The sequence below is a fragment of the Pinus tabuliformis genome, chromosome 4_2 (genome assembly GCF_031772625.1).
Source record: "Pinus tabuliformis cultivar Carrire ecotype Pingquan chromosome 4_2, CPIR1, whole genome shotgun sequence".
Lineage (NCBI taxonomy): Eukaryota > Viridiplantae > Streptophyta > Pinopsida > Pinales > Pinaceae > Pinus > Pinus tabuliformis.
The window spans coordinates 820,697,468-820,722,739 of NC_142304.1; the positions used below are offsets into that span (position 1 = coordinate 820,697,468).

The 25,272-nt window shown below is 38.6% G+C and overlaps 1 protein-coding gene across 4 annotated transcripts in view; it reads left to right on the forward strand.

The window, feature by feature from the left end:
- Positions 1 to 25,272, forward strand: part of LOC149172188 (actin-related protein 8-like) — a 593,626-nt gene that overhangs the window by 16,033 nt on the left and 552,321 nt on the right. For 3 of the 4 annotated variants that reach the window (XM_089424239.1, XM_089424240.1, XM_089424241.1), the window contains exon 3: positions 8,078 to 8,148. The exons of the other annotated variant lie outside the window; for it this stretch is intronic. In XM_089424239.1, coding sequence (XP_089280365.1) covers positions 8,078 to 8,148 — 71 coding nt within the window. The remainder of the gene's footprint in view (positions 1 to 8,077; positions 8,149 to 25,272) is intronic. 4 annotated transcript variants of the gene reach the window in all.

The window sequence follows — 25,272 nt, forward strand, 5'->3', positions numbered from 1 at the left end:
TGTCTTTGTGTGTTTGGGTTCTCTTAGCTATGTGAACATCCGTTGCACTCACCATTGCACTCACACACAAAGTCATAAGCACTGTCGCGCAAGTGTTGTCATGGTCGTTCGAAGGTCTATCCCAAGTGTCGCACTTGTCGCTTTCACCTATAGACAGTCCCACAGAGGGTCATGCTTTTCTATGTTGTCCCGGTGGTTAGTGTCGTCATGTTGTCGAAATATGCTAAGTGTGTGATTACAATGTTGAAGTCATCACAAGTTCACTTGCCTCTCACACTTAGCCATTTTCCTGAAAACCTTTCGACGGAACAACTTCACTTCCTTGGACCCCGACTAAGCTTCCCTACGTAGTCTCAACCCTCAATGGTGCTACTCTGTTGTCTGGAACTGCGCAGTGCTTGAGGCTATCCCCTGGGCCAGCTACACTGCACAATCCCAGAAATGAGCAGTTGTCTTCCTTCCTAGAACTGCGCAGAAATTGCCTCCATGACCAAACTGAACTGCACATTTCTCAAGCACAATCATCAAGCCTCCCTCTTGCCTGTTGGAAGCCTGCCTTGCTTTGAGATCCGGGTTTGCACTATTCCCCAAAACTACGCAGACATGCCTAGTTGGTCATCTGCTGCTCTGTCTTGCACTGTTCTCAGAAATTGCGCAGAATTGCGCAGCTGACTCTTGCTGCCTTGCTCTGCACTGCCTCCAGAAATTGCGTAGACATGTCTAGCAGTCCCCTTACTTCCTGTCTTGCACTGTCCTGGAAAAATGCGTAGTCATGTCTAGCAGTTCCCCCTTGTAGCCCTGTCATGCACTGTTCCTGAAAACTGTGCAGAGCTTCCCAGTAGGTCCCTCTACAGTCGTGCTTTGTCTTCCCTATGTAAACTGCAGAGAACTGCCCAACATCCCCTGTCGCCCTGTCTTGTCTTCCCTCTGGAAACTGCGCAAAATATTCTCCCCTCAGGGTCCCATCTTGCAGCTGACATTGGTGATTTTCATTTCACAATTCGGCTTGCCAATGATCTCTGCGCATTTTTTCCCGGCAGTGCAAGTTGTCCCCTCGGAATGCCTCATTTCGGCCTGAGCTGCGCTCTGCGCTGTCTCAGTGAGTTGTCCTCCCTCCTTGTTTTTCGAAACACAAGAACAATGCACCATGCTAGACTAGGAGGTTTTGGATCATCTTGTCATGAGTGATTGCAGGAATAGGTACATTGATGAAACATGGAGCAACGACGAACGGGATGAAGAAGGAGCGCATGCAAGAAGACTTACTCATAGTTGAACAAATGAATGAAGAACATAAAGCGGCAAGCGAAAGAAACACATGCATGGAACCATCTTGCAAAGACCATGACCATTGAAGACCCCGCAACACCAAGCTAGAAACACATGCATGGAACCATCTTGAAAAGACCATGACCATTGAAGACCCCACAACACCAAGCTATGCGGAGATGAAGACAAAGTACATCCAAAGACACATCCATCACTTAACAACACAACAACTTGACACAGACACCACAATCAGCCAGTACATGTCAATAGTGTCATGTCGAGTTGTGTTATGAGTTGTCTCGGCCACCTCACTACTGTGAGCCATAATTGTTGTAATCAAATGTAATATAAAGTGAAATTCCAAGTGTCATTGCAAACAGTCATATGTAATGTAAAGAGTTATTTGCAATGAAGTTCAAGTGTCATGAGGGTAATCCAAGAGTCAAAGGGGAATGTCAAGGGTCACCCCACCCTTTGCTATATATAGAACCTCATAACTCATAGAAGGGGATTTTGGGAGCCAATATTTTGATAGGCGTTACTTAGAGAGGGCTTGGAGAATATTGTGACAGAGTCTTGGCTTCTCCATAGTGCAAAGCGAGTACATCTCTTTGGAGGAGCAGACAGTGTTGACTATAATGTTCTACTACTAGGGCTAGTGGCTATCATGGTGTATGTATGGATGGAACTTTCACTTTATAATATAACAAAGCCAACACGTTTCATGCATATGTTGTTATTGTAGTTCAACTATTCTGGTTACTTTAGCAATGTATGTTGTTTTAACTTACTTATTTGTGTATGAACTATTTCGTATATGATTGTATGAATCTTGTTGAAGTGTGTTGTTGGTTTAACCCATCAATTTGGATTGTGGACTACTCCGCTTCCAGCCCGTGATGTCATTCAGCTCGTGTGTTCCTTTCAGGCTGCGTACAATTATAAGCTTCTAAAGGACACACTTCCTTTTCCTTCTGTGTGATAGAACCCCCATGCATCGCTCTTGACTTGCTGCAAGGTCACACCCTTGCTTTTGACAAAGATATCTTGCTTACCTCTTCACGCTATCGTAGTCAAGGCATTACTATACTACCCACTGTTGGGACTCCTACTCCAAACAGTCTGAGGTCTAGTTGGGATTTCTTACTGGGGAGATCCCCCGACATGTTGACGGGTCCAACACCATCAACAAAATTCTAAAGTTGTTAGATGCATTGTAAGTGTACTTGTTTGAATTGCTTCGAGGGTTTGTAATATATTATAGTAGAGTATGTCATATCTCTGGAAAAAATATTGAAGTCCTAGATATAATGAGACTGATATCTTGATGTGATCTAGAGGTTATAACCTAACCTGAGCAACAGAAGTTGGAGTATAAAAGTATGTGTCTCTTGTTGTTTGTGAACCTAACTAAGTTTTGGTATTTGATGTCTAAAGTCTAATGCTTCTATGATTCTAATATGGTTAACTTCATGTTTCTATATGTATCTAGTTGTACTTGCTATCTAAGTTGTGCAGGTACATAATCTTCAAGATGATGAAGATGTTTGTAAGTAAAGTTGATTTGATTGATAAGCATAATGAAGGAAGTTATATGAAATGATGATGATCAAGATGACTCTGATAAAAAGGATTGAAGCCATGAAAGATTCTCCAATGTTATAAAAAGAAGTTGATCTCCCTATGTTAAGAAGGAGCCTAGATATAAGGAAGGATATCTCCCAAGTTGAGAGGGAGGGCATATTACAGTCATGATGAATACCTTGAAGAAATTGGATAATGCGTATTGAGGTGCTACTGAAAGAAGGAAAGCAAGATTTGGTCGCTGCATGTGAAGTAGGAAAGGAAGTTGTATGATTGAGGAATCTTTTGTCAAGATTTGTTTGGAAAGCCTTTAAGTCCTATTGTAATCAAGAAGTCAGAAGACCCCGAAGGTTTGTGTTTACTCATGAGTATTTGAAAGGTTGTTACTAATTGGGGTTGTGAGTGTTCAAGTAAATCTCTCAAATTTTTTGAAAAAGCATGCTTGAGGTTAGAGAGATATGATATGTTGAGGCATTGATTGTGTATAATGCTTGGGAGGACATCTGGATTCTGGACGACATATGTGTTGATGTTTAGTTCCCAAAGTAGTAGGGAGGGTGGTGTTGGTCATAGAGATCTGACCTTGCATTAGGCACCTAGATCCTTGGGTTGATGGTTAGCAAGTAAGCTGATGGTACCTAGAGAGGTTGAAAGCTTTAGTCCATCTTAGTCCCACCCAAATAGATTGCCCTGGGCAGGAATCTAGTCCATGGTACCGTAAGTGCTTAAACTCTACATGGTTCATGTGTTTTGAGATCTTCCATGTACTTGTATATGTAAGTATGAATATCTCCCTAGTTAAGAGGGAGTGTTGAAGAAAGTAATTAGGTTTGGTCTTCATGATTGTATTTGAGTCATAATGAAATGAATTTATCAAAAGAGAGAAAATTAATTTATTATTATTATTATTATGACTTATTAAAGCATGGGTTTCATGCTGGGTCATCATGTTTTAGGTCAAAGTCCCGATTGAGGACTTCTAGGATTTATACTGAGTCATTAGAGTCATTGTCCATTTAAAGAGACTCTTCTTGGGCTTTTGAATCATGTATATAGATTTATTATTGAGGCAAATAAGGTATTCATCACGTCCACACCAAGTCAGCCTCAAGGAGATGAAGTCAGCCTCAAACAGGGTAATTCGACCTCACTAAAAGGGTATATATTGAAGTAGTTCAAATTCATTTGGACAAACTCTCACACGTTCGATATCCAAGAGGAGGCAGAAAAAGTGCAAAATTCCAAGAGGAGAAGGAGAATTGTTGGAAAGGACAAGATCAAATTTTTTGGGAGATTTCTCTCTCACATGCGTGGATTTTCTGGTCTACTACTGGAGGGTCGAAGTGTTGTTGCTGGACCAAAGTCTAACGCTTGGGTTGAAGTTTTTTCTGGGTTAACTGTTGGGTCGAAGTTGTTGCTGCTAAGTCGAAGTTGTTGCTGCTAAGTCGAAGTTGCTTCTGCCAAGTCGAAGTTGCTAAGTCGAAGTTGTTGTTGTTGAAAGGGTTGACTTGGTGTGGAGGAAGTCTATGTCTAGGTCAAGAGACTTGGATTATCTCATGAAGTTATTAAGGAAGAGTTGTTGACTGTGTTTTCCCTTAGATAGGGTTTTTCCCTAGCTGTTCGCCTACATCTGGTGTTTGTGATCTTTGTGCCATTGTTTTGATAATTGCTTGATAAACTAAAGGTAGAAGAGGAACATAAGAAAACATAAGAATATCACAAGTAGTTATCAATATAAAGAAAATCTTTTTGCCTTTCTAATTTTCTAACAACCCCTAACAACCACTAATAGTCGATGACAATGTGCCATTCATACCTCTGCCATCTGCATTAGTCATGTTTCATTGCCCATTTTGCAAGACCAGATGTTGGAAGGTGTGTTTTTGATCAAAAGGTACTTTATTCATTTTGCAATCAGGTGTTTATGCTTGTTCACATTTTGTGCATTTGACATGGATTACAAAAGACAAATAGTTTCCAGTAGATAGAAGATTAAATTCTAGCTTATTACAACCCTGGAAATTTCACATGAATTGGAGATCATAGGATGCACTTTGATGTTTGGAAGTTGATTTTTAGATATTCTTTGGAGCTATTCTTGGTTTAATGGAAGGATATATTGCATGTTATCACGTAAGTGAATCCTATTGTTGAATATCTTTTCTTGAATGTTTAATGCATGGAATTATTGATTCTAGGTTAAATTTTTGTGCCCTAATTTGTTGAAGATCAATTTATTGAAGAATATCTAGATGAATGTTGTGTGCATTACTCATCATAACATGTAATGAATGTTCCTATTGGTGATCTCCTTGTAGCTCTCCCATGAAACTCAGTTTTCCATTGAATGAGTAAATGCTGGAAATTTGATAGCTAGGGCATCAAATTTCAGCCTCCTTGGGAACAAATTTGGCTTATCTTAAGCATCCTAGACTCCATATGCCCATAAGACAAGGCACTAGTCCTATCTCTTGGTGATCATCTTGAAATTTCCTCCATAATTTTCTCTCCTTAAATTCGGTTCTTTAAAGGCTAGGAAGGAGAATCTAGGGCTTAGAGCGAAATTCTAGTAAGGAGGGTTTTTGGTGGTTTGAGAGCCTAAACATCAAGAGGCAGGTCTTGACTACATGACTTATCATTTTGGTGGGCATTCACTCAAATTTCATCCATAAAATCTCTCTCTAAGTGTTGCCCTAAGAAGGAAACCCTAGTTTCCTCTCCATCAACTTGAGGACTTTCTTGAAGATTTCATGAGCCTTGGCTTAACTTGTATCCATTATAGGAAACCTTTTCTCATTGGTCTTGACCTTTTGAATTGCAATCATTGCCTAAAAACATCAAACCCTAGGTCTTGAACCCTCCTTTCTAGGTCTTTTCATAGACAGTGAATTGCTTCTTGTGGAGCCTTGAACTTTGATTGTGTCTCTCTTTGAATGAGTCCTAGTCAGTCATTGCACACCTTACCCATAGTATATCTATTTCAAGTGATCTCATCCTTACCGGGCTCCTCCCATTGGTGAAAATCCATAAAGAGCAAGGGGATTTGGCTGAGGTGACATTGGGAATCTACCCCATTATTGTCCCGTTGCCTATTTTATACCTTTTAGGGTTTCCCTCTCCAAGGCCTTCTAGAGTTTGTGGCAATAGGTTCCACAACCAAGTCTACTAGCACAAAAGGAAAGCAATCACCAAGAAAATCCAAGCATCTACATCATCAAGCTATCCATTACCACCTCATCAATAATCTCATCAAGTGAAAGCACATTCCTTAAGCCATCCAAATGTCAACCTATAAACTTGCCTTTGTGATGAAAAACACAAGAGCAGTGAAAAAATTCATTAGTGTCAGTCTCATGCATAATGAGTGATTCCAAGGGGCAACACTAGCCAAATGGCCAACACCATTGGTGACAACCAATGGATGTTACCTCTTGGGTTGAATTTTTACACTATTTGTACATACCACTATTGATAATATCGGCGATATATTGTCGAATATCGGAAATATCGCAATATTTTTGGCGAGCCGATATATCGCCTCGAAAATATCGCGCGATTTCCGAAATATCGGCGATATTTTCAAAAATATCGCACGACGATCTAAAATATCGCCGGGCGTGTTTTTCCGCGGCTGCAAAAACGAAAATTGTTTTTTTTTTCTCCATTTCTGTTTCTGAGTGTTGGAGAAGAAAGGGAAAGAATTTTGTGGTGCTTGTCAAGGAGGGTTTGAAGATCAAACGATGATTATCACCACCAATTAAGATTTTTTTGTGGATCAAAGATTGAAGAATAGTGAGACAAACTTCATTTCTTCCATTAGTAGGTATGTTCTTAAAAACCCCTATGTTAATGATTTTTTCATAGATTTAGGGTTATGCTTGCTTGCCTCTTTGCCTACCAACATTTTGTTTCTTTGTTTTTTTCCATTTGCTATGATTTTCATGCCCATGAACCAATGCAAGGGTTTTCTCCATATTTGGACAGCAAGCTTCATTTTTTTTTTTCAACTTTCTTATGCACCCTCTTATTGCCATTTTTCATTCACATTGCAAAATGCAAATAATGTAGTAATTTTTTTTGAATGAGGTTGTTATTACTTATTATTTTTTCATTTTGTGTTGGGGGGTTTAATGCCAATTTTTTGTTTTTTTTGTGCTCTAGGTTTGAATTAGTTCACTACAAATGTCAAATATGCCAAAAGCCTTGGACCCATTTTGGGAGTATGGGGAGGCTGTTGGTGGGGCAAATCAGGCATATATATCATGCAACTTGTGTGGGACCAAGATGTCAGGAGGGATTACACGATTGAAATACCATCTGGCTAAACTCTCTGCATATGATGTAGATGTGATGCCTTGTATGGTTTCTAGTGCAGAGGTTATACAAAAAGCTCGTGAAACAATTGCTGAACAAGACAGAAAGAAAGCTGCTAGGGAGAGGCCAATGGTCTCAGATAGATAGCTGCTAGTTTTATTTGTTTTGCAACTTTTGCTACATATAAGTTTATAACTCATGATGATGAAATACTTTTAAAGTTTTATATATGTGATGTTGTTTTGTTTGAGTCCTTGATTGGACAATTATCACCATCAGGGATCAGCAGGATATGTGACATTGTGATGTTATTTTGTTTGAGTCCTTGATTGGACAATTATCAATTTATCACTATCAGGGATCAACAACATATGTGATGTTATTTTGTTTGAGTCCTTGATTGGACAATTATCAGGGATCAGCAGGATTTGGTATCGCCTTTGAAGTTTGATGTATCATTTCTATTTGACATCATATATATCAATGGCTTCTTCATATTTATGTGCCAATGTGTTTAGTTCATGTTGTTATTGCTTTATATGTTTAGAAATATGAAAAACATGAATATATTATGCATTTTTTATGCTTGCCGATATTTTGCCGATATTTTCGTCGATATTGCCGATAAGATATTTTCTGGACCCTCGCCGATATTTTCCCGATACCGATATTATCAACACTGGTACATACATGCCTAGCCCATCAATGAAGCAATAAATTAAAATAAATAAACTTTATTTTGTTACTTTGTGAGCTGTGGAAGTCGACATTGATGATTTTCTTGTTCTGTTGTGGTGAGAATATTTCCTTGTATTTTACGACATTTTATTATTATTATTAATGTTGATAGGAAGTTCTTGGAATATGCTAGTTTCCAGTTGGTGAGTTAAAGTTGATATTGATGTTATAGGTGGATCTGGCTATTGTAAGTATGGGTGGAGCAAATCTTCAAGAGCTGCTGGCAGGTTATCCACTTATGCAGTATGTTGTCTATTCTTTGATAATGCCGATTTTAGCTGTTTTGTGTGTGCTTAGAAACAATATCCAGATTTTGAAAACCTAGGTATCACATGATAGGTATTGTAGGAATATAAATGTTTGTGAATTATCAATTCTTATATTTTATAATTTTGTGATATATGTTAATATAAAAAATTTCGGATCAAAAAATCATGAATTAGATAATTGTCATACAAGAATGTTGGATTATGTTGCATTAAGTTTCAATTATATGTGAGGGGATAGAGAGATGAGGTTCAAGGATGTCTGAAAGGTATTCCCTAATTTTTAGGGGATGGGGATAACATGAAATATCCAAAAAAAAAAAATATTACAAAATCCCATAGGGAATCAAATGTGCAAAAGCCTAAACGATGAATTATTTAAATACACAAAGTAAATGCTTAAAAGGAAAATCAATGAATGTATGCTATAAAACACAGATTTAAGCATATAAACCTATCTTGTAAGCAATAAACCAGATTCAAACATATAAATAATTTTTTCACAGTGAAATATTCATTAAGATTTAAAAGATGAATGATGAATATGAATGAGAAAAGTGCAAGGACGTTGTTACTTCCCAAACCTTCACTTTAAGTGATTAAGCCCTAAACACAAGTGAGACCCTAGGGTTTATGAAATAGGCTTACCTGCTGTTACCATTGCAGCTCCTTCACTCTCTTTGGATCAGCTTTCATTCAACGGAAGGGGGGATTCCTTGGGAATAACTAAGTCCAAATTATGATGATTACTTGAAGGGGTTTGAGGCATAGTGACATTTTATTTATGATGGTTGAAGTGTTTTTCAGATTTAGGAAAACAGAAAATAGATTAGTAGTTTTTGTATTTTATGAGATGGTTGAAAGAGAGACTAGTGCCTAAACCAATTTTGGGCATGTGCAGTCAAGATGTCAATATTAGAGGCCCATTTTCTATTAGTGACTAGGGAAAAATAGAGTTGTAAAAGCTTTCTACAGTCAGCTTTAATGAAGTTGCTTTATAGTGCCGAAAATTACTTGGAGAGCCCTTCCAAGGGTACATCTCTTAAAACTTGAGATGAAGGTGTGCTTTACAATGAAATAGAAAATTCACAACAACCTTATTTAAGAAAATTGTTGCAAAATCAATATATCCAGAAATAAAATAGCAAAAGAACCTAACAGCTGAAGACCCACACTTAGGCTGTTTTAATCGAGTAGAATTACACATTACAATTAGCCCTTCAAGCAGATCTTGCAAGCATTTCCAGCATCAACATTCTGCAATTGAAGATGAAAACTTAAGCCTCACATTAACAGGAATGAATGCTTGAATTTCCAAGCCTTCAACAAATATTCAATAATTTCTCTAGAGTACTTTCGCTCAAATTTTCAATAACCATTACAATGTAAGGGAGTTTCTCTTATATATAGTGTGAGCTCAAAACCTTCAGACATAAAATAATAACGTCCAAGTTTCAGATTCATGATCTCTACTAGAGAAGCATAAGATATAATATCTTCTAATCATCTCCTAAAGAAATGTCAAAACACATAATACAATAAAAGGATTGTGAAATTTCTGGCTGCCCAGAAGGTGCTATCAACCCATTTAACTATTTCCTATTACTTGTGTATGGCAAATTAATCAATCTGCTGAAAGTAATTGCAGTGGAATACAGAAGAAACCAATCACACAATTGACGCAAGTATTTTTGGACAAGTGTTTCTGGAAAAACTCCAATGTGGGGAAAATCAGTTTTCAGATCCGAGGGTTTATATTATTATTTCAGCAAAAACTGCTATTGAGAAATTATAACTGCCTTCCTGACACTGACAAAGCTTCGGCAATATTTTATCTTCACTTTTGCTAATCAAATCAACCTGAAGAAGCCCATGGCTTCCCTTTTTGCAATTCACATTGTCTCCAACAACTCGCACCGGTACTTTGGAAATTCACATAGGATCTCCTGACAATTCACACTACCCCCCGGAAACTCAATCTGCCTCTTGGAAAACTTGATTTGTCCTCCTCACAATTCGCACTGCTACCTGGAGAAACCACACCTCCTCTAGCAAAGTTGATTTGGCCTTTGGAAGACTTGCATTGTGTCTTGGAAAAAATCACAACATCTCCCCTTACGAATTTACTAAGAAAATCGGCCTCCTCTTGAAGCTCACAACCTCAATTGAAAAACTTGGCCTCTTGCAGAAAATAACTAATAGAAAAAACCTCCAGGAAATCTCTTCCCAATCACTGCTGCTAAAACCCTCTGTGTCTTATTGTAAACTCACCCAACTTGAATGTTTTATCTGTCTCCAATGACGCCCATCAACCTCCCTTTATAATTTCTCATTCACAAATGAATGAACATGATTAGAAGTTATCTTAATCCAACTGATGGCTAAGACTAACTTAGAAACTTTCTACAAGCTTTTAGAGGCAAATTGATCTCATCCCAACCAATGTTAATTAATTATCCACTTTCCCTAATTTTTAACCTAGAAAATAATTTAAAATCACTAATTGACATAATTAAGGCATTTTTCCTAGGTGAAACTTAGGAAGAATTACATGGACTTGGAGATAATTCATTCCTCTATGTTCCTAGCCTTAATGACACCTCTCAAGGCTAAACACTTTTCTGAGCTACAATGTTTAACTCTCCCTCTTAGAGAGGAAGGTTGTCTCTACAACACTCAACTTATCCTTGAAGAAAACAAACTTTCCTTTATTCAAGGCCTTTGTCAGAATGTTTGCCACCTGCTGATCTGTAGGCACACACTGTAGTCGAACTGATCCATGTTGTACAAAGTCCTTGATGAAATGATATTGTACGTCAATATGTTTCTACCGACCATGAAATACTGGATTCTCAAATAGCTTGAGGCAACTAAGATTATCACAGTGGATAATGGTCGACTCCATCCTCTGACCAAAAAGTGCGATTAGCAACTTCCGAAGACATATGGCCTCACATGTAACCATGTTTGTTTCCATGTACTCTGCTCCTGCAGAGCTTAATTCAACTGAAGTTTGCTTCTTGTTGTACAAAGAGACAACGCTTGATCCAATGCTGAAGCAACACCCTAGTGTGCTTTTTGTAATGTCCCCAATTTTTGGATTACCTTGTGATGTGGTTAGGGGAGACTTCCAGAGCTCGTGTCGGCCAGGTCATAGGAGCGGGATTACACCTTTGGTGGGCTTGGAGGGTTTAGAGGAGTTTTATATAGTCCAATTGAGATTGCGTAACATATTTCATCATTAGGGTCCGTTTCGTATAGTTCAATTATTGGTTCTGTTGCATTCCGGCAATTCCCGTAAAATAGGGTTATTATTTGGCATATTTTAATTATTTAAGCTTAAGGTGTTATTTAGGGTTGATAATTTGGAGGAACACCTTAGTGTAATAGCTCGTTGGAACCAGGACGAAAATATCTACAAGAAAGGATGATAAAAAGGGACTTTGGGGTGGCTGGTGTGATCATGGTGGCGAATTAAGCATTTTCCAGGGTTAAAAGTGACTTTAATTAGTTAATAAAAAATCACTTTATTAAATAAAAGAGGGGAAAAGTGCTTTTTATTATTTAATTGGAAAAAAGGCCAAAAAGGGGCAAAAGTCACTTGGAGAAAATAAGAAAAACTCACTTAGTGACTTTATCAATTAAAAATAAAAATAATAAGGTGCTTCTAGAAGGTTGGAGAAAGATCCAACAAATCTTTAAAAAGGGAGAGGGGGTCACTTCTCAATCATTCTATTCTATTCATCATTTCTTGAAGTATCGATTTGGCTCAAGCGAGTCTGGTGTAAGGGTTTCAAGTGGAACTCTTCAACTGATTTCAGTGGACTTAGAGTACCACCTTGGTTGGCTCAGCTGATTTCAGTGGACTTAGAGTGCCACCCTAGTTGGCTCTTTGGGGAGATCACTTCAGATCTTCCATTTTTGCTCATTCAAGAGAATTGCAGGATTGAAGTATACTACTAGTGGTCGAGTTTATTCTTTGAGGACGAGTTCCTTGCGGGGGTTGAATTTAATTAATGTTGAGTTCATTTTTTGAGGAGGCCAAATTCACTTGAGGCTGAGTTCTTTTTTTGTAGGGGCCAAGTTCACATGGAGGTCAATTTATCTTTTTGTGGAGGCCGACTTCATCTATGGAGGTCAACTTTATTGAAGGTTGAATCATCATCTATTGGAGCTGAATTTATTGGAGACCAAGGTTATTTACTGGAGGTTGAGTTCATCTTGCTAAAAGGCTGAGTTTATCACTTGAAGATCAAATTATTGTTGGGCCAAGTTTGTCTGCTAAATGGGGTGGAGTTTCCATTTGCATAAGGGCTGAGTTCATCATTCCTGAAGGCCAAATTAATCTGGGAGATTTAGTTATTTTTCCGAAGATGTATGTAGGTTCCACAAATCGATATTTTACATGTAACCCCTCGATTATATTTAATAAAATTATGGTTGTGCTTAAAAAATTCTATTAAGGGTTTTGTGTTTATTTATTGCAAAATGTTTGAAGAAATATCTATGTTATAAATGTTTTATTTTATTAGCATACAAAGTGTTCAAAGAAATGCTTGCATACAAACTGTTTGTCAAAATGCATAAAAGAGAAAGTAAACAAAATTGCAAGTTGTGCTAGCATAGTTTAGCTAGGAATATTACAATGGTATCAAAGCTGGTTTTCTTGCCAGCTTGAGGGTTTAAGGGATAATCTCATTGGTGCTTGGATTTGTAAGTGTTCGTGGTAGTCGAATACAGGGGTAAAGGACTCATGGGAGACATAGAAGATCCAGAACCAAACAACATGGAAGCTACCATGAACGAAATAATCATAATGCAAAAGATGATGGGGTAGTTGAATAATACCGCATTGGGAAATCAGGGTCGTCAAGACAATAGTGGAGAAAGGGGATCTCATTCATGCGAAGGGAGTCATGCTAGCATTAATAGGCCGAACCATCCTCATTTGGATGGCAAAGCCACTATACCCACCATGCCCCAATTTCTGGATGATGCATCAAGGGGTCGGGACATGATTCCAACAAATTGGGAGGTGTACTAGTTATTGGGACATAACATTTAGACATCCCTCTCTTTTGGGAGTTTTTTCATCTGAGAGACGGGCACCAACTGGTGGGGTTATATAGGAATTACTCAAGAATCGAAGCATGGGAATCATCAATCGAATCAAAGGAAAAAGGAAGTTGTATATCTGAAAATGAAAAAGCAGTTAAAGGCTAGGAAGCAAAGATTTAAGTGAGCCCTAAGACAGGATTTGATGCACCATTAGAGCTATCATATGAGGCTGATAACTCCCATGGTTGTGAGGGGAACTTAGATCTGCCTTGTGACATTATGAGTGATTTATGTTGGAGAACCCGTTGAAGGCTTAAGTTGGAGAGGTGGTTGAGAGAGTTGAACATCCATCTTTGGGGCTAGCCATTGATGAGGTGCAAGTAGACGTAGGGGCATCTAGCAGGGTTGTATCCTATAGGGCTTTCAAATGAGAGCCACTAGAGAGAGTTTGAGCATCTGAGGGAAGGTCTTCTAGCAATGAAGAAGAAGACCTAGACACTTTGAGGCACCATCTTACAACAGATATGTAAACTTGAGGACCTTAGAGTGGTATGTGATACGTTTATGTCCAAGTTATCTAGCATTGGGGAACAACTAAAGTCCCTAACGAGGCAGCAAGAGGAGCATATGTTGGAGTCTCAGCACAACCCTCTTCGGGAGTACATTAACAAGGCTTACAACCCACCTCTATACACTGGAAAGAGAGAGGTATATTTTCCTATGTGGATCTTATGGGTTGACCTGGTCAGCGAAACAGAGTGACATGAGTTGAGCATGGTGCAACATCAGCATGGAGGGTTTGTTCCGTTTGTAGTTATTCATGCATTTGATTCCTCTCTCAGGGTTGGATGGCGAGACATCTTAAGTTGGTACTTGGTGGAATGGGCTAGATTTGTAGAGATAGTTGTAATACTAGGTACAACTCAGTAGGAACTTCCAGACATAGAGGATACTGGAGGCCCAGGTTGGCATTGGGATCCATGTGTGGTTTTCCATCATATGCTGAAGGTGCAGGACAACTATGGCATTGACAGGGTTTCCATTGGAGTTTCAGTCAGTGCTAGTGGCAAGTTGGTGTAACAGGAGAATGTGTAGACTCTAGGAGATGCCCTAACACATTGTCCGTGTATGGAGCCACAGGGTGGTTAGTGTTGAATTTGTAACTATGGCCGGTCTTCATAATGTATATTTGGTCACTTGATGTATTTGTATTTATCATTGTAAAGCATATTTTAAATGCTAGAGTCAAAAGAAAATTTATTTTGAGTCAAAGTCCCATTGCGACTTTTTAAAGAAGAAAATTTGAATTTTTGAAATGTAATTTTTGGCTCCAAAAGTTGTCAAGTTGGCCTCCCTCCAAGTCAAGTCGGCCTTGGCTAAAGACACACCCATTCGACCAAGACAGACTACTATATAAAGGCAGTTCGACCTCCTCCACTTGGGCATTCGCATTCTCTCACACAAGACAAGTTCTAGGTAAGCAAGCAAAGGACAAGAAGGACGAATAGGATGAATAGAAGGATGAATTGACTCTCTTTTCTCTCTTTTGCAACTCTCATGTCTGGATTGGCTCTTCTCTCTGGTTCATAGTTTTTTTGGGCATTTTGTTGTAGGGGGGCAAAATTCTATGCAACTGTAGGGGCCCAAATTTATGGGTTGACTGAAAATTGCAGGAGGGCTGAAATTCTGGGTCAAGACAAGAAGAACAAATTGTTGGATTAGATTGGGAGGCTTGACTTGGAGGGGAAGACTAGGTTTGACCATAGGTTTAGGTGTCTCTCTCATTGAAAAAGAAGAATTTATCTATTGAAAAGGTTGTTGAGTTTTTCCCCTTGGTGGGTTTTCTCAGGGTAAATCTTGCCTTTGTTTTCTTTGTGATCTCTACTCTTCTACCATTTTTTATGGTTGAATTTCTGAAGTATAATTTTTGAGTGATATATTGGAATAATTTAAAAGAAGATTCACATCAAAATTAATTATCATAATTTCATAAATATTGTGCTAATCTCTTTTGCACTAGAAAAATCAACATGGTATAAGAGCTTTGGTGAAGGAAGGAAGGAACATTGATATCACTCTTGCCAAAACCCTAGAGAGCATTTTTTTCAAGTCCTTCTTATAGATTGGCATCTACGACTTCTTCTATGAAATCCGAAAACAAATTAGAGGGAGCATCGAATTTCAGAGCTTGAAAAGTTAGAATAGATATTATTCTTGCCAAGAACAAAGTTTTGGATATTGTGACAGGAAAGTTGTTGAACCAGCCAATGCAGCAGGGAAAGAAAAGTTCTAGGAGTATGACATCATTGATATGAGTCTTATAGTGGACTCCATTAGAGATCGTATGATTCCCTACATTGTAAAATATGATATTTCAAAGAAGATGTACAATACCCTAATAAACATATACACAATCAAGAATGTCGTTCAATCCATGAGTTTGAAGAATGAGCTTCGAAATACAAGAATGACTAATGACGACACCGTGGCTTCATACTTTGTAGGGATTTCACAAATGAGATATCAAATTCAAGCAATTGGGGAATCCATTCCTGATCAAGAACTAGTGACCACAACACTCAATGGTCTTCCTAGATCATGGGATGTTTTTGCAGCAGGTATAAGCAACTGAAAGGAAGCCCCTTCATTTGAACAAGTAGTTACCATGCTATAAGAATCATATTAACTACACTTTCCCTAGATTCTTCAACATTAATAAGTCTGCGGCGAGGGTCAAAACGCCTAATAGGCCTCACAAAAAGCAAAAAACGGTTGTCGTTGGGCTTAGAAGGGGCCTAAATGGACACTAGGAATTGCGGCCTAGGGTTTCCGAGGCCCTAAGGCCTGTGATACCGTAGAGGAGGCCTCAAACAAGCAGACACAATTCCTTTAGGGCTGCGGTCGAAGGGAGGAAGGGCACCGAGGGTAAGAGGAGGAACTGAGAGGAGAAAGGAGGGAGGATGGAGGGAGACGAGGGAGAGAGGAGGCTAGTGGAGGAGAGCCGAGGAGGGGAGGCTGAGGCCTCTAGGCCTCACGATCGGGCCTAAAAGGCCCTAAAAACCAAGACGAAGGGGGAGATAAGAAGGTCGAGGGCCTTAAAGAGGCTTGCAACCCTGACACAAAGGGCTGGAAGGGTGACATAGGGGCGTAGGAGGGAGACGCTAGTCTAGGAGAGGATAGATCCGGGCTTAGGAGCCCTAAAACTTGAAACCCCAGCTTTAGAAAAAAATATTTTTTCAAATCTGCAATTTGCTTCAGATTTTTTTCAGTAGCTGGCCCTGCAAAAGAATTGGAGACGAGATCTTACACTCAAGGGCCTAGATCTAACTCTATGCCAACTCTTCTTGCTTGATCACACCTGTAAAAATAAATTTACAAATACCCAAAACCCTAATATATACAAAAATTCTCGAAACCCCAAAACCCTGATTAGAAAAATGATTTACAAATGTAAAAATATGCAAGGCTTTTGAGATAAATTTTGAGAAATATTTTGTTTTTAGAATTTTTTGATAAATGGCTAAGTGTATTTCTAAGAATAAATGCAAACTACAACCTGAGCGAAGTTAAATAAACCATATAAATATTTGGAGTTCAAACAAGGTCAGCCTACGTCCACAGTTTGTGAACTTGGAGCCCAAGGACCGGGGAACCTGCAAACACTGTATATTTTCCTCAAGAAATCTTGTTAGACATATGGTGAATCAAATCACCCAAGATAAACCCAAAATCTAACAATAAAATGATCTTATCCCCATCTAATGAATAAACAAACTTTAAAAATATTTAAGCACAATAAGGAATGCCTGTACCCAACACATACCAAAAATCAATAGGCAATAAACACAATGAATTGCACCCCAAAGTCTTTATTATGATTCAAAATACTTTCCCAGCGAGACAATAGCATTACATTAGCTTTCCTGCAGAATTTTCTTAGTCAAACATCTCATGGCTTTGACATACACATGACTCTCTATATATAGATAAATCCTCCAAGTGGAAAAATAAGGGCTAGTTGGCTTGATCCTCATCAAAACAATCTCGGTTGTCGATAAATATTTGATCATCCTTTAATCTCCACTGTTGAAAATATTTATTTTTGAGGAATTTTCGAATTTCTCATTGAACCCATTTTTTATTAGCTAATTTTGAGCTAATTCCTCAAAAAATTGATTTTGTCGTAACCACCAAGGTCTAAGGGTCCAATGTTTCTTGAAATTTCCAATATTCGCTTGGTGGGGGACATCCAAAAATTGATTCCTTTGAGACCCACGAATTTTTTGACTTGGAGAATTTAATTTCTCTAAACATTTAATTTTGACTCTAATTAATTAAATTTCTGGCTTAGGATTTCAATTTGTTTTTGCCAGAAAATTTAATTAATTGACACTTGAGAAGATTGATAATTTTTACCACCCTCTAATATTTTAGCCATGGTGTCTAAGTATGAGGAACCATGCACTAAAATATTTTTTACATAAGATTTTTACAATTCAACCCTCAAAGGGGGAATATGCGTTCAGTATAGACCCTCAAATTACACCCCCAATCTTGCGACACAATATGATCTAGTAGACCAAGTGATTTGTAATAAAATAATCTAACCAATTAGCTTAAATTATTCCCAAATCACTTTTATATAAGACTCAACTAGAACACTAGGAATCATCGAAGACTTTGACGAAGAATTCCACACTAGCTTTGGGATGAGGTTGGAGGGAAAAACTCTACCGACCATCTGTGTTTAGAAACACAAATGAGTCAGTGGGGCGAAAAACCTCCTATGATGAATTTTTCGCCAAAATAATAGGCTTACCTAGGTTGTTACATACACACATGGTCTTAGTAGCATCATTTACATTATAAATTTGCAGAATGGGTTTACAGTGACTCAATGAACCACTGATTGATGATCCGATCCTTTGAATTTTTTTTGGCATATCTGCTTCCTTTGAAATTTGACAAAAAGTGTGCAACAAGCTCCAAACACAGTGAATAAGGAGTTGGCCCCTTGATATCCAAGCAATTCACATGTGGTGTCCCCAAGTGGTGGGTGTGGGGCACAATGACATCCTCATGGGTTTCCAAGTGGATCGATAATGCCTGTAAAGTTTAAACCATCTGCAAGGGCTAGGATCATGACATAAGCCCTCCCTTTGTCTCTCGTAGTGAGACACATCCTCATCTGGACCCTAGAAACTCTGCCAAGTGTGTGGTACAAGTGTGAAGTCGTCTGGGCATGGTGATCCAGGTGCATCATCCTCATCCAAAAGATGGAACACGATAAATCATACAATGGTGTTGGGGATCTATGAAGTGATTTTTTCTATGGTGGAGGTCCATGGCTCTCTACGCTCACCCTACAAGTGCCAATGTGACATTTTGGAGGTCTTGGACCCCGTGTAGGGAGACCAAACGCCAAATGGATACCCACCTGCAATCTTGCATAAGATCCAATGCATATCCTTGCCTTATAGTACAATAAATCATTAGGGTAATCAAGTAAAAGAGCTTACAAATCATGAAACACAAGTGGACACTTCATAATGGCATGCCCTTCCATAGTGGGATTTGGCATGTACAAGTGTCTCCAAGCTCAAAAAGAGGGTTAACCAAGGACCCTATTAGGTGGTTTCATCCTCTAAAGTGGGTGACATGTCCATGGTACATCCATCAAATGGTAGGTGGCCTATGATATAGTGATAGAATGTAGTGAGGGTGAAGGGAAAGCTCTGGGCCACATGCCATGGTACAAGGGTAGCTAATATAGGATGTTGACCACTACTGGTCAACTTCCCATGCAGTACACCCTCTTTTCTTGGCAGAAAGAGATAGCACCTGAACGATGTGTCCGTGCCAGCCTACAGTCATCAGCAGCTTGATCATTTCAATTGTAAACCCAGTCTGCATGTATGAATTGTAAATAATCTAAGCAGATTAGAGTCATGTATGTAAAATTGCCTAGGTGGACCTAACTTTCTATGATAATCTATGTCTCGGAAGGTTTTTTGTCTCACCGATCCATGGATCGGCAGAGTTTTCCTTCAAACCTGACCCCAAAGCCAGGATGGATTTTGTCATTAGAACTTTAGGAGAATCCTAGTGTGTTAATCTGCTAGATTATAGTTGTGTCGCAGAACTGGGTGATTTATGAGGGTCTGTATTAAGTGGGTTTGTCCCCTTGAGATGTAAATTGTAAAAAAATCATCATGAAATGTGTCTTGAGGGTTGAAAATGTTTTAAATCCCCTCGTGAGTCCTAAGTCCTAGGTCCTAGGTGATGTTTCCAATGGCTTAGTTCGATGATCCATTTAAAAAATGAAATAAAATAATAAACATTTAAAATTTTTTAAATAAAAATAATAAAAAATTTAAAAATTTAAAAATTTAAAAAATAATAATAAAAAATAATTTAAAAATTTAGAAAATAATAATAAAAAATTAATTGAATAAATCGACGGATGAGATCAAGAGATGTCTTGATCCTCATCAACGGTCGAGATCATTTCTACATGGATCATTCGAACTAGCCGTTGGGATCATTTCCTTTATATAGGGTGCTAGGAGTCATTTTAGATCATTCGATCTGTGAGTCAATACTGAAAAAGCTCTCTTGTAATCTGATTTCTGGTTAATAAAAGAAGACTTTGGGGTCCATATCTTGCTGGTGTTACTCTCTTAAAATGCTGTGAGATTGTTTCATTTTCTGCATATGTTATTTTCAGCCGTTAATAATAGCTTTTCATAGAGTATTGTGAGCACAGGTATCTTGTTCACTTGCTGGGGTTTGGGTGCTGTTAGGGTTTCCGAAGTAATGGCAGGTATCTCCATTACTTCCTGAGATCTAGCAGCATTTTGCCCTCTTTATTGACAGTTGTTTTGAGCTGTGCAGAAAACATCATTGAAGGAAATTTTGTGGGCGTCCGGGGAAGTTCTCGGCTGAACCAGCCAACTCCCGCAAGCATTTTGCGTTGAGCCCAGTCGGATTTGATCCTGGGTCTATCATTCGGTTTATTTTTCTAAGTTTGCATGAGAGATCTTCTGATATTCTTCACAGTGACAGTCTGAAAATTTCTGTTCTTTTAAATATCTTCCGTGCTGATTGCGAAATCTGGCTATTAAAAGGGGCTAAAATCGCAAATTTTGCTTAACTGATCCAGGGCTTTGAAATTTTGTTTCTGCGCATACATTTCACGTCTATCTTCTGTGTCGAAATTGCATTTTTAAAGGGTTGTTCCTTTACATTTATTAGATCTGTAACAGGGATGTAATTTTGCAGGGCCACGTGGTTACAATCTTCATTCGAATCAGGATATGCGAGAGTATAATAAGAGATATCCGTTACCAGCGCTCTGAGTTCTGGGCTAATACAGCTGAGCATTTACGTATCAATCTGCTCCCAGTATTCGAGTAAATAGATGGTGGTGTGTCCGCGTTAAATCAGAAATGATATACATCGCCGCTGTTGACTGCGTCGTTTTTTTTTGAAAGGTTTATTCACCGGTTAGGAACCCTTGATAGCACCACCGGGCCAGAGGAAACACGATCTCGAATTTTTTGGGTCTAAATCTCCATTCGTCAGTTGTCATATCTCTGCGTTGAAGGCGTGGTTACCATTTACCTGGTGTTTTCATTTGCTGTGCCATTGCCTGCGCATTACATGATTTTCTTCCACCGTCGACGGGTTCTCTGCATGACCAAAGGCACAAGGTAATAGCCTGAAATCGTATTCTGATTTCTCTAAGCTCACGTGGGTACCGAAACTGATTCGCGCGGCAGAGGGTTCATTCCTTTCATTTCAGCAAACGGTAATTTCGATCCAGGTTATGAGAAGGTAAAAGGTATATGCGTGGTTTTCAGGGTATCCGCAGACAGGTTTGTTTCAGGTAAGTCTCAAATTGATTTCGATTTCTTTCCCTACCGCCGTCGACTATGTCTGAAGCCCGATCATACGCCTGAGTTTGAGTTTCGGTAAGATCAATTTTGTTTTATTATTGTTTCATTTTTGTTTATTTGCCAGCCGTTAGCATAGTGTTAGCATAGTTAGCGTAGCAATAGGTACGATTTTCATTTCTTTTAGATTTTAATGGTATTTTAATTAAGTTTTTTCATTTTAGATTTTAAGTTCATAAAAAACTCATAAAAAGGGTTAAAAAATAAAAAGAAAAAGGGTTAGCTTAAGGGGCTTTTAGCTTTAGGTTTTAACTTAGATTTAAATTCATTTTTTTATTTATTTTTGGGCTTAGTTTAAATAGTTTAGTTTATATTTATTTTGTTAGTTTTTAATATTTTAGCTTTAGTTCTATTTCTTATTTTAAAGAGTTTAGATTTAGGTTCTTTTAGATTTAGATTTTATAAAAAATAAAAAAAATAAAAAGATTTATTTAGATTTAGTTTTATTTTTTTTTTAAATAGTTTTAGACTAATTTTTTGATTTCATTTTTTTTAGGTTTTGTATAAAATTATTAAAAAAAAAAAAAAAAAAAAAAAAAATTGTTGTGGGATTTTTTCTTTTTCAGATCCAGTTATTTTTCGGGAATTATTATTTTTCACACTGAGATCTGAGTTTTTCAAGTCGAGATGCGAAGTTGAGATATGATTGTTGTTGTTGGTGCATGTTGCTATATCATTTAACAAGTAATCGTTTCTTAAGGCACTGGTCTGCTTCATTAATCAAATCATTCTAGTGCTTTTCATATCGTGTCTCGTGTCTCCCAACCAACTGGTCGACAGTTGGTTCTCATCAGCTCACAGGGACTACCCCCCTTAGCCGCGGGAGATAGGCTTAAACGGAGGGATCGGGGATCAGAGTGACAGCCCCCGGTCTGAGCGTTGTCGTGTCAATTCGCGCGACAACAATAGGAAAGCCCACACTTGAGTATATGAGTCAAGGAGGGAGAAATCATGGTATATGAGTTACCTCGGCCTTTTTTTTGCACTCTTCTTCATATGCTTTTTTTCTTTTATTAATGTTTCTTTATAACTGCTCAGGGCTCCAGGGGATGAGAGCATGATGTTTATGATACAATAGTAGATACGCCCTTTAGGTGGCGCAGTTGATTGCCTACTAGGGGTTGGAACAATCATGGGTTCCTTAATGATGGAGGGGGTTCATCTAGGGCCGATAGGAATTAGGTTGATGGCCATGGATAAGGGGTAGAGCTCATGTTTGGCTTTTGCCCACGTGCTAAATTTGTATGTTCCAACCATATTTTGCATTTTATGGTACAATTTCCTATTCAGAGTGGCCAAATATGCTTTTTCTTTTTTTTAGCTGCATCAACCTTCGGGGCATCGTTCATGACCCAACCCAAGGTGTGGATAGGGGAGGGGGAGAGGAAGGTGGAGGCTAACTCCTTTTGGACCTAGTGGAAAAATGTGCACCAAGATGGGAAATATGATGAATGGGTTTGTAATGAGAGGAAGGGAAGTGATGTATATGGTTTTGGGAAGCGGGACCATGCAACTGAAATCAGGGTTTCCCATGTAGTGTCATCTTTGAAGTCTAGTGGCCAATAAAGGAGATCCCACAGGACTAGAATACAAGATTAACCACCAAAAGGGCAAAGGAGACGAGTACAAACCTAGTCCACTCTTTCCACCGAATCCCCCCACTAATCCATACCCAAAAGTGTCCATGATAAGTAAACAAAAGTACTCAATCACACAATGATAAGCCATACATTCAGGTTTGGAAGGCCCACCTTCAAACATACGATCATAACAGATAGACGGGGGACCACATGGTTGGCTCAGGTGGCGGAGAAAATGAGACATCAAGCTATCTGGTGGTTGCAAGGGGCCGCTAGCTACCGGGTGAGGACCATCTAGGAGAAAAAAGTTTACCCTTCGGATATCACCCACAAAGTGGTGGGTAACAGTTCCTTCTTTATCTGTGCTAGCATGCCTCCAACTCCCGTGGTTACCTAATATTCAACCTCCTGTTGAATTACCTTGTCAATGATGAACAAGTGGAGTTGGTGTAGAGGTTTGCGTGACCTAAAAACCCTGTTTTATGTAGAATTTGGTGGAGAAAACCAGTCGGCCACTTCATGTAATGTTGCTTTGGCACTATCTAACATACAAGGTAAATCGTAGTCATATAAAATGTGGAATAGTGGCAATATAATGCCTTAGACTATTCTCGCGTCTGATGCTACATGCTGACTTTCCGACAACTCTTTGCAATACATATGCAATGTTTGAATGTCAGAGGCGATGCTCCACTTCCACCCCATCATGTCAAATTCGCATTTGGTGCATACACAGGTAAGTAAATATGAGGCCATATAGAACTCCGACTGCTTTCCATCTACTGGATTTTGGGCTTCTTTTACCTTGGCTTGGATGGATGCTGAAAAGATTTGGCCCAGTTGAATATTGATCCTTTGTGGGCACAAGTATACATAAGTGTCACCCAACTCTCCTCGAAGGACCCTGCATTAGCCTTGCCATAAAGTTTGTAGCACATAGCTACAACTAGCTTATAATATTTTCTTAGTAGCTTTGGTCTACATATCTCGTCATCCTTGCTCCTAGAATTTTTTGGTGTCTTGCCACCAACTCTTTAAAATATCTTTGTTGCTCAGGTTGAACTTGTGATACCAGCCTACTAAGAGACCCACTTAATGTCTAGGCAGTTTATAATATTCAACAATTCTAAGGTACGTGAGTGCAATGATATCTTGGCCATGACTATCCCTGATGTCAATACATTTGATGATCCATTCAATAGTTTCCCTAGATGGAAAAACAACTGGATGAAATGCTAATTTATGTAGCCATGATCTTCTAACATTCTGATAGGTGTTGATATCTTCTTTTCCCTCGAGGTATTCTTTTCTTGCAAATAGGTGATATATCTCAGACCAACTGATGGACATAAACTTGTCAATGAAACATGTTGTCTCAGCATTAGTAGGAATCGAAGCAATGAGGCTTTCCCCTAATCCTTCCTTTGCAATTTCTTTCCCAGGCCTCCTTTTTGGGGGATCCATGTCTTAAGATGAAGATATGCTCAGATACTACAAATCTACTCGACTTGGAAGATCAAAGATATTCATCGTTAGAGCTAAGTTAGAAAACAAAAGAATAAATTGGCGTGAAGCGGAATAAATTAGTGTAGTCTAAGGTTATGAAGTGTGTTGTAACACAGGGAAAGGAGTTAGACTAAGAAGTGATAATATGATGCAGTATGGAAATGCATTACAACATGATTATATGACGCATCATGTTATCTCATCGCATCCTAAGCAGAGGAAATGCGTTGTAGTGTGAGGCTAATAGTCAGACTATAAATTGGAAGTGTGATGTGACATGGGAATTATTATATATGCGATTATACAGACATCATAGACTCATACCGCAAACTAAACAAGGAGGATGTGACATTGCACAACTCGAGAAGCTATATTATAAAAGAAATTTGCGATGCGAAGGGTTGTTAAAGCACAATGTGTACTGTGCGCTGCACAATGCAGAGGCGTAGGGATGGGAAAAGAAGTTGTGATGCAATGCGACAATAAAGCAATTGAAATCAGCTAAGTGTTGGAAGGGATGAACAAGGGTGGCGTTTATATGTATAAAGGAATCTAAAAGGTTAGGCAAATAAATAGGTGTGAGATATTAGCGTAACACTAAACTTATTGATAAGTCACAAAACAATGATCATGAGGTTCAGGTGCGCAATACATACCTTACACATGGTGCAGGTGTTACAAATATGGTTGGCGCAGTGTTAAGTTATGGTATGTTCTATGCTTATAACAATTTACTTCTTTTCTTATTATATTCCACAGATTAGAAATTGCATGTACATAAAGTAAAGTGCAGATAGAACATTAAGCGATCGACAGAAAACAAGCCAAGACAAGAGACACAAGATGTGGCGGCTAGCCAGGGACAAACCCCACAATGTGTGGGGAAACCCTTTGATCAAATCTTTTTTTATCTTCAATAATTCAGCAGAGAGAAATAGTACAATAAATCTGATTTATATTAGCAGTAGCAAACCCTAGATTAGTAGCATCAGCATTAGCGGC